The sequence below is a fragment of the Labeo rohita genome, chromosome 18, assembly GCF_022985175.1.
Source record: "Labeo rohita strain BAU-BD-2019 chromosome 18, IGBB_LRoh.1.0, whole genome shotgun sequence".
In the NCBI taxonomy this organism is placed as follows: domain Eukaryota; kingdom Metazoa; phylum Chordata; class Actinopteri; order Cypriniformes; family Cyprinidae; genus Labeo; species Labeo rohita.
Window position 1 is genome coordinate 4,437,753 of NC_066886.1, and position 10,430 is coordinate 4,448,182.

Sequence of the window (10,430 nt, forward strand, 5' to 3'; positions counted from 1 at the left end):
ATAATAATTAAAAATTATAAATATTACATTTTAAAAATTCTAAAAATATAAAATCTAGAAATATATTCTAGAAATGTATATAAAATTAAGAATATATATGTATATATATTAATGTTCAGTATAGTATATACTGAATTAAGATTTATACATGTATGGTTTGTTAAGATAGGATAATATTTAGCTGAGATACAACAATTTGAATATATGGAATCTGAGGGTGCAAGAAAATCAAAATATTGAGAAAATCACCTTTAAAGTTGTCCAAATGACGTTCTTAATAATGCATATTACTAATCAAAAATAAGTTTTGATATTTTTCCAGTAGGAATTTTACAAAAATATCTTCATGGAACATGATCTTTACTTAATATTCTAATGATTTTTGGCATAAAATAAAAATGTAGAATTTTGACCCATACAATGTATTTTTGGGTACTGCTGCAAATATACCCCAGCGACTTACGGCTGGTTTTGTGGTCCAGGGTCACAAATAGTACAGTATAGTTTATTCTGTTCAGTATAGTATAGTATATATAGTAATGTTCAGATTAGAAGAGAAAGCAAGACAGGAAAGTAATAATGCATGGCCGCACTGTGTTTGTAATATGCCATTTGTCTTTCAGTTCTGTTTGACACTGCTGTGAAATCTCTGCAATGTTCAGGGATCTTGTGAATCAGAGCTGCATTCTCACGATTTTAGTTCCATACTGAAAATTGATAGGCAATGTTACTGAAACGCTGCCCAATCCATTAGCTTTGATTCAAGAACTCTCAAGATGAACATTTTTTCCCACACATTTTGGAGCATTTACCTTTTGCAGAGAGCATTCTTTGGTCTGCGTGGGAGCAATATGAGAAGTGCAGCTTAGGAAACATTTATTTTCTTTCTCTTCCACTCTATCTTTTTATCTTAGACCCTGATGCCCCTCCTGGTGACATATCAGTGTTTCCTTCTGCCACTGGGTTAAAGATCGAGTGGGACGAACCATCGGTCATCTCGGGGCCCACCTCATACATCATTGACATCACTGCAGTGAGTTCATAAACTTGGGAAATCTTGTTCATCTATTGATTTTCTGAAAGGTTCTTCTTCAATTTGTCTTCGTACTCTTTCAGTTGGACGGTTCAGGATATAACATAAGCCTAGTGTGGTATTCAGAAGAGATCAGGGTGGTGGTTGTCGGAAACTTGACTGCATTTACCCTGTACTCTATTACCATCACCGCCTTCACGGGGGAGTTTTCCAATGCCCGCACAGACGGCAAAGCATCTGAACCAGTCCTCGCCAGAACCCTGGAGGACGGTGAGGATGTTTGTGCATGCTTGATTATCAGATATCCATTGAATGCATGCATGCATAACTTAATCGTGACATTCACGGTCATGTTTTCCCAGAGCCCAAAGATCCTCCCAAAAACGTGACATTGATGGTGATCCCAGAGGAAGTAACACGTGTTTATGTAACCTTCTCTCCACCGGATGAGCCAAATGGAAACATCAGTGCCTACCATGTCGCCATCTATCGTAACGGACAACTGGACTTCTACATTGATAGCCTGTCTGTGGTCAGCAACCCTAATAATACCATGACGGCCGTCATAGGTGGACTGAAGGGTGGATTCAATTACAGCATAAGGGTAGGAAACTAAAATCTGATAATTTTAAGGGTGTTCACACCAACTTTTTACTCCAAAGTGCATCTCCAGCTTCTTTCCATACATGCAAAGTATGTAAAGCTACATTTTTATACCTGATTTACCCCTAAATACTACATATTATAACCTTAACGGTACATAATAGTAACTAAAGTGTACATATTAAAAAACAGCTTTTGTACCTCTTTTCTGGTGTGTACTGAACTGTGGTATGTTTGCATCATCCGATACCACTGTGAGCACTAGCAGCAGCTATTTAAAACCGTATCTAGGTAACAACAGAGAAGGCAGCTCCAAAAATGGAAAGCAATATTTGCATCAGTCTTTTAATTCATGTTTTTATTCCTTTTGGTTTCAACACTAAAACTTCACCTGCACAAAGTGGTATTTATAGTTGTTTGGTGACTTCCACAGTTAGGCCAAATGCATTTGTTTTGTGCTTGTTGCAGATAGCAGCCATGAATGGAGCTGGTTTAGGACCAAGTTCAGAGGTTCAGGTTACCACAGGTGTGAAAGGTATGAGAAAACATAAGTCAGCTATACTAATTTGCTGAAGTGAATGTCATTTTAAGACTCTTATGGGTTTGTTTAGCACCACCCAAACCGAAGAAGATGCCACGGGCTGCTCTGAACAATGCAGGTGTCATTATTTCTACTTCCAGCACCATCACCATTGAGATGCCTGAATGTTTCTTCACTGATGACCATGGACCAATCCAAAAAGTCCAGGTCATTGTTTCTGAACCAGCAGGTATAAAGGAATGACATTTAACACTAGCAATAATGGCGGTAAACTTGTTAAGTTGACCAAAAATGACAGTAAAAACATTTATAATGTTACAAAAGATTTAGATTCCAAATAAATCATATTATTTTGAACTTTCTATTCATCAAGCAGTCTTGAAAAAAGTTTTGAACATTGATCAAAATAAGAAACGATTCTACAGTATAAGTCATTTTTAGTGACTGATGAAAATTTAGCTTTGCATCACAGGAATAAATGACATAAGAAAAATTTATTTAGAATAGAAAACTATGGAAGCCCGTTTCCACTATTGAATAAAAAGTGAAAAAAAAGTGTTGTTGTGACTTTATCTCACAATTCTGACTTTTTGTTTTCAGAATTGTGAAATATAAACTTGCAATTGCAAGTTATAAAGCCAAAATTGCATGAGGTAAACTTGCAACTGCAAGTTATGAAGTCAGAATTGTGAGATATAAACACATTTGTAAGAAATAAAGGCAGAATTGAGAGAATAAAAAACCTTGCAATTCTGACTTTTTTTCTCGCAGTTGTGAGTTTGTCCAGTTTTGGGGGAAAAAGAATTGTAATTGTTTGTTAGAAAGTCAGAATTGCTAGATAGTTTATATCTCGACTTTATTTCTCAAAGTTGTGTTTATATCACAATTCTGAGAAAGAAGTCATATTTGTGAGTTTGTATCTCACAATTCTGACTTCATAACTTACAATTGCGAGGTAATATCTTACAATTCTATGAAAAAAAAAGTCAGAATTGTGAGATAAGTCGCAACTACCTTTTTTTTAAATTTTTATTCAGTGGTGGAAACAGGCTTCCATAGAAAACGGTTATTTTAAATTGTAATTTTACAGTTTTTACAGTTTTAGATTTTTTTTCAAATAAATGCAGCCTTGGTAACCAAATGAGACTTCTTTCAAAACATTAGAAGTGTTTGTTATTTTGTTGTTCCAATATTGATGCAGTGATGGACTACGGTAATCTTTCCAACTGGAAGAGTGTTTTCCTCCACCCCTCCGCGCCGTACCTGACCGACGAGGGCTTCTTGAACCCAAAGTGCTCGGAGAACGCAGACCGCATGAGCACAAACACTAACACGTACGTTATAGGAGCAGATGAGGGCTGTCTGTCTGAAGATGCCAAGACACTTTGTAATGGACCTCTCAAACCCAAAACATACTATGTGTAAGAGACAAATGCACACACAATTGATCTGTGTTGTAAATGTTTTAATCCAGGAATCTTTTTAACCCATTTTTACGATTTATTTTTGTTTTGTAGGTTCAAATTTCGGGCAACAAACATCCGTGGGCAGTACACAGACTCAGAGTACTCAGATAGGGTCAGAACCGCAGGTATGGACACAAGTAGCACACGAAGACTGTTACAATATTAATGCACCCAGACCAGCTGTGATGTCTCACTCACATTTTCCCTCTTTCGCTTTCAGATTTTTATACTTTCAGTATTGCTTTTATATATATATATATATACTTTCAATATTTTTCACAGTGAGATAATGTAAAATAAATATATTAAAATGTATTTAAAATACATTTATTTCATGCTAAGTTTACTACGAATACATTTACATGTTATGCATATAATAAAAATACCCTGGAATTGCACATTTAGCATACTAAATGGATATATTTAAAGTCTGCTAAACTGTAACAACTAATTTTGTACTTAATGCACTTTAATTGTACAGAAGTAGTGCTAAAGTCCAACTAAAGATATACTTGCATATATTTGATTGTGCAAAAGTGGAACTGTTGCAACGGAACATATACTTTAGGTACACTTGAAATAAAATCAGTCTTTAAATGCAAAATATTTGAAGACCATACAATCCTCAAGAATGGTGACAATAAAATATATTTTAAGCTTAGTATTAAGAAATGCACATTGTGCACAAATAGTACTCCAAATAAATGTAATTACATTTTTTATAAATAAAATAACAATTCTGACCCAAAAATAACAGTTCTGTCATTAGTTGTATGGACAACTAATTTTTTATTATTTTGGAACTTAGCAGCCCCAGTCCTTATTCATTTTCATTATATTACATAAAAAAAAAATAATAATATATATATATATATATACATATATGTTATTTTTTACTTCTTTTTACTTTTTATTATACACAGTTTCCCCTGAATTTCAAATAGAAACAATTTTAAATTGTATTATGATATTTTGGATAATATTTCTCCTTTTTATGCACACTACCATTTCTTCTGACTTATTTCAGGACACATAAAATTGATCAAAAACTTGTTACAAAAGAAAAAAAAAGTTTTCAAATAAATTATTTTGAACTTTATATTCATCATGGTTTCCACAAAAATATGAAGCAGCACAGCTATCCTCAACACTGGCAATAATAAGAAATGTTTCCTGAGCAGCAAATCAGCATATTAGAATGATTTCTGAAGGATCATGTGACACTCAAGACTGGAGTAATGATGCTGGAAATTCCAAAACATTGTACAAATATTTGACCATTTTACTGTTTATACTGCCTTTCTGATCAAATAAATGTAGCTTTGGTAAGCATTTCTTCAAGACATTTCTTTTAAATCCATTAAAAATGAACTTATGTTCTTATATATGTAGCTTCTATAATTCTGGGCTTCTAGAACAACACATTTCAATGTGAACAAGTACTGCTTCTGCTGTGTATAAATATCGACTTTTATTTCAGATGACCGCCTGTTGACCAGAGACGAGCAGATCATTCTTGGAGTCCTGCTGTCATTTTTCCTGGCATTGTTTTTAATTCTGATTATATATGGATCTGTGAAGTAAGTTGAGTGTTGTTGTAAATAGGTATTCAACAACATACCCAAATAGTATTTCCAAAAAAAAGACTCACTTTCTCCAATCCCAGGATCCACCGCAGGCAGAAGGAAGGTGGGACGTACTCGCCACGTGAGGCTGAGATCATCGAGACAAAGTTCAAGCTGGATCAGCTCATTGCAGTGGCCGACCTGGAGCTCAAAGAGGAGAAGATTAACCGGTGAGGCATCGTACACATACAGTATACTGTACATGAGCAGTGGCCTTTAGTTATCTGTTTATATGCCATTTTGTCTTCTGCTCTCTCTCCCTATTTCACTCATTGACTCACTCACTCTTTCATCCTTTCATTCATTCACTCTCACTAATCCATTCAAACACTTGCACTATCCTCTGTTCTCAGGTATTCCTCCTTTTTCTTTAGAAGGAAGGAGATTTTTGTCATCCAGTAAGTAGACGGAGATGTTGGTGTTCAGATGATGCATGATCCCATATGTAGTATCAGTCGTTTTAAAGATTAAACGTTTTATTTTCCCAGTTGCATGTTGTGTTGTTAGTACCTGGCGTTGAATCTGATGTATTATGAATGAATATGCCACACTAAATTATCTGCCTTGCCATAATTTGGGGCTGTTCAGTTTCATAATGCTGCTCTGCTTTGTGTATTTGCGCCTGAAAGATCACATAGAGTGAATATCCGATTCGTTTTATGTTTGTGTGTCTTCCTCTAATTAGATCGTGTAGTGAACTTCACATAGATTCATTTCTTATTTATCACTGGAAGTGAAAAAGTAACCTAATTTTTCAGTACAAGCCCAATTTCATAATAATTCTCTACTGTCTAATGTTCCAGGCTGCTAAGTTACAGGAAATCTCTCAAGTAAGTGAAGGAGGCTTGATGGATCGATTGATATTTTATTCCTTTTCTCATAACCACCTGCTCTCAAGTGGTGTTCTTTAGAAATAATGCTTGCTGTAGTGGTAATAATGCTAAAGATGATGATTACTTTTGGGTTTGTGGGTATTTTCATGCTCCGTTTATCTCTCTCTAACACATTTGCAGGCCAATTAGTAAGAAATCATTTCTTCAGCATGTGGAAGATCTTTGTGCCAACGACAATGCCAAGTTTCAAGAGGAGTTTGCTGTAAGTTTTAGCATAAAATGTGTGAAGGTGGGTGAGAGAGACAGAAAGTACTAGTGAACTGTAAAATGAGTTTCAGTGACACCTCATTCTGATTGGACACGTAGAGTTATGTGCTCAGTGGCGTATGACTTTGCTGAATATTTTCCATGGCTGATTGATTTTCTTCATGGTTTGCTTTATAATTGGACATTTTCTATGTTTCAGGAGCTGCCGAAGCTGCTTCAGGATCTGGCCACATCGGACGCTGACCTGCCGTGGAATCGCGCCAAAAATCGTTTTACAAACATTAAACCCTGTACGAAAAAACTGAATTCTGTCATTGTTTACTAGCTCTCGTGTAGTTTCAAACCTGTATGACTTAAGGACATAAAACCACCTCAGAAGTGTCCCATATGACTTCCATTCAAAAGTAAAATACAGTAAAAACAGGAAAATTGTGAAATTATATTTTAATTTAAAATACCTGTTTGCTTTTTGAATCTAATTTAACATAGAATTTATTCCTGTGATGCAAAGCTTAATTTTCAGCATCATTACTCCAGTCTTCAGTGTCACATGATCCTTCAGAAATCATTCTAATATGCTGATTTGCTACTGAAGAAGCATTTCTTGATACAATTAGACATATTTTATAAAAAGTAACAAACAAAAGAATAAAAGTAATAATTCTCCACTTTTTTAAGCTTTTTTGTCATTTGGAGTGCAATATGTTTAATACAAGGAAAAGGGCAGTTCTGTTATTCAGAATGTTTTTATTTCTGTTCCAAAAAAAGTCATGCAGGTTCTGAGCGAGATCACGGTGAGAACATATTTTTTTAAAACATACCAGGGTTTCTTTATATAAACATTGTTAACACATATTTTGTCTTTTTTTTTAGATAACAACAACCGAGTGAAGTTACTGTCTGAGCCAGGAATGCCAGGGTCTGACTACATCAATGCCAGCTTCGTCTCTGTAAGCGCTCAAAATCAGCCCACATATCAGCTGCCTTTCTCTTTTATACTGCGGCACAACTTTAATTGAATCGGCCTATGCTCCTGTTCTGTGTCTTGTCTCTGTGTCTCAGGGCTATCTGTGTCCTAATGAGTTTATAGCCACTCAGGGTCCTCTGCCTAGCACCGTCGCAGACTTCTGGAGGATGATATGGGAGACGGGCACCAAAACCATCGTCATGCTCACTCAGTGCTTTGAGAAGGGCCGGGTATGTATGTGTGTGTTTAAACAAAACAATATAGCCAATAAGATGTTTTTATATACTCTTATATGTGATTCTGGACCACAAAACCAGTCTTAAGTAGCATGGGTATACTGTATTTGTAGCGATAGCCAAAAATACATTGTATGGGTCAAAATTATCAGTCTTTTTTTATGCCCAAAAAAATTTGGATATTAAGTAAAGATCATGTTCCATGAAGATATGCTGTAAATTTCCTACCGTAAATATATAAAAACATATTTTTTTATTAGTAATATGCATTGCTAAGAACTTAATTTGAACAACTTTAAATGTGATTTTCTCAATATTTTGATCACAGATTTTCAAATAGTTGTATCTTGAACAAGATTGAACAATCTTTATGATGATGCATAAATCTCAGTTTCAAAAAATTGGCCCTTAAGACTGGTTTTGTGGTCCATGGTCACATCCCTCACAAAATCTTAAAAATACACTCCAAGGTTTTATAGTCAGTGGTCAGTTGCATAAGCTATTTTTAGTAGTCTTAAAATGTTAGTGATCTAATTTTTTTTTCTTCAAGACTGGTCAAGACTCTAATATGAGTCTTATTTTGAGATATTCTCACATAGTTTTCTGAGGGACTCGTATGCAACTATTACAGAAGGTTCAAACACACACTGATGCTTCAGAAGGAAACAATGCATTAAGAGACGGGGGTGAAAACTTTTGAAATTTAAAGATCAGGGTAAATTTAACATTTGTCATCTTCTGGGAAACATGTAAGTATCTTCTATAGCTTCTGAAAATACGATATTTAGGCAAAATAGGAAAAATGTACACATCTGCATTCTGTTCAAAAGTTTTCACCCCCTGGCTCGTTTTTTTCTTCTGAAGCATCAGTGAGCAATTGAACCTTTTGTAATAGTTGCATATGAGTCCCTCAGTTGCTGGAAAGATGGATCAAATACACAAAAATGCTAAAAAAAACAAAAAACAAAAAACAAAGAATTTGTGAAACTTGAAGGATTTTCCTGAAGAACAACAGGCAGTTCTGAATGGGGTAAATTGGTAAATTCAACTATTATTTAATACTATGTAAACGTCTTTTATGTGAAATATTTTATTCATGTCAGTGCTGAATAAAAAAATCATGCATTTTGTATGATCCCTCTTAGTTTGGTAAAACAATTAACATTTTGCAGATTCTGACTTTTGACCTCAACTGTATATGCGTTATAGTAATAAACTGTAAATATGATGTGGCTGTATGTTTCAGATCCGCTGTCATCAGTACTGGCCAGAGGACAATAAACCGGTCACTGTTTTTGCTGACATTATAATCACTAAACTCACAGAGGACGTGCATCCTGATTGGACGGTCCGGGCGCTCAGAGTGGAGAGGGTAAAACAGTTTACAGTGACATACATTATCATTTTTATTGTTGTAATTTAGGTCAACTACTGTCAGCAGAGCAATAGTTGAAGAGAATTTTGTTGTTTATTGCTAGCTAGCTGCATTTACTTGTTCAGTTGAATGGCCAGTTTAATTTAAAGAAACCTCTTCTTAATGCCACGGAAATGTATGTATCATGGATCCACAAGCTTGCATGTGCTGATTGTGTAGTCTGGTTTGCATATGCATACTTGAGTATGTCTGTGGCCTTATATGAGTCCAAAAATGCACAATAACCCATACAGATGGATAGATAATTAGTCCCCAAAGACACATTCAGCCCTTCCTCTCTCTCTTTCTCTCTCCAGCATGGAAGCTACATGATTGTTCATCATTTTAACTACACCTCATGGCCAGAACATGGCGTTCCGGAGTCCAGCTCCACACTCATCCAGTTTGTGAAAGCAGTTCGCTCACACAGAGGCCATGACAACACAACCATCGTGGTCCACTGCAGGTGCGTATATCTGCTTGTTAGATTACATTGCATGGCTGTGTATGAGTTTGAGTTGCATGGAAGTCAATTTTTGCCTCAGAGTAAAAGAAAAAGTTAATTGCAACTCCATATCTTACAATTGTGACTTTTTTTGCAGTTGATGGTTGTGATTGTGTATTGCACAATGTAACCTTTATTTTATTTTATTCTACTAATGGAGTTACTAATACTTATTATTTTGTCACATTATTTTAAACTCTCACAATTACCTATTTTATTTTATTTTATTTTATCTGATGCAAAACAGGCTTCCATAGGACTGGCCAGTGTTATTATAGTAGCATCAAGATACTATTATAGTTTTTCATGATCTTAGTTTTACATATATGTAAATATTACTGACCTGTGTGTGATATCTGTTTGTGCAGTGCTGGTGTTGGCAGGACTGGAGTGTTTGTAGCCCTGGATCATCTCATTCAGCATGTGAGGGATCATGATTTTGTGGATATATATGGCCTGGTCGCAGAGCTGCGCAGTGAGAGGATGTGCATGGTGCAAAACCTGGTAAACCTATTTAGATTTCCCTTTATATTTCTAAAATAGTTCCATCTCTGTAGACTTGTGTGAGATGATCATGTTCTCCTGCTCAGATGTTTGCATCTGCCTCTCTCTCAGGCTCAGTACATGTTTCTGCATCAAAGCACTCTGGATCTGCTATCTGCAAAAGGAAACAGTCAGTCCATATGGTTTGTAAATTACTCCGCTCTGGAGAAGATGGACTCGCTGGATGCAATGGAGGGTAAAATACATCCTACAGTCAATGACTTATGCAGTGCAGTGAAGGCTGCTGGTTAAAGATCTCTGTCATTCTTCTGTTTAGTCTTGATGGACACTAAAATATTTTGTCATGTTTGTTCTCTCAGGTGATGTAGAATTGGAATGGGAAGAGACGACTATGTAACAAGGACATTGTTTCCTATCAGTCTGATGGTTATGAGAA

General features: G+C 35.6%; 1 protein-coding gene across 1 annotated transcript in view; it reads left to right on the forward strand.

Annotated features, from left to right (window-relative positions):
- ptprq (protein tyrosine phosphatase receptor type Q) overlaps positions 1-10,430 on the forward strand; it is a 52,285-nt gene extending 41,855 nt beyond the window's left edge. Inside the window, exons 39-58 of the mRNA XM_051135510.1 lie at positions 915-1,033; positions 1,117-1,303; positions 1,396-1,637; positions 2,105-2,171; positions 2,248-2,406; positions 3,379-3,598; positions 3,695-3,768; positions 5,124-5,223; positions 5,310-5,438; positions 5,622-5,666; positions 6,072-6,098; positions 6,282-6,363; positions 6,568-6,658; positions 7,242-7,318; positions 7,431-7,565; positions 8,818-8,943; positions 9,303-9,451; positions 9,859-9,994; positions 10,106-10,229; positions 10,354-10,430. Coding sequence (XP_050991467.1) covers positions 915-1,033; positions 1,117-1,303; positions 1,396-1,637; positions 2,105-2,171; positions 2,248-2,406; positions 3,379-3,598; positions 3,695-3,768; positions 5,124-5,223; positions 5,310-5,438; positions 5,622-5,666; positions 6,072-6,098; positions 6,282-6,363; positions 6,568-6,658; positions 7,242-7,318; positions 7,431-7,565; positions 8,818-8,943; positions 9,303-9,451; positions 9,859-9,994; positions 10,106-10,229; positions 10,354-10,391 — 2,327 coding nt within the window. The 3' untranslated portion in view covers positions 10,392-10,430. The remainder of the gene's footprint in view (positions 1-914; positions 1,034-1,116; positions 1,304-1,395; positions 1,638-2,104; positions 2,172-2,247; positions 2,407-3,378; positions 3,599-3,694; positions 3,769-5,123; positions 5,224-5,309; positions 5,439-5,621; positions 5,667-6,071; positions 6,099-6,281; positions 6,364-6,567; positions 6,659-7,241; positions 7,319-7,430; positions 7,566-8,817; positions 8,944-9,302; positions 9,452-9,858; positions 9,995-10,105; positions 10,230-10,353) is intronic.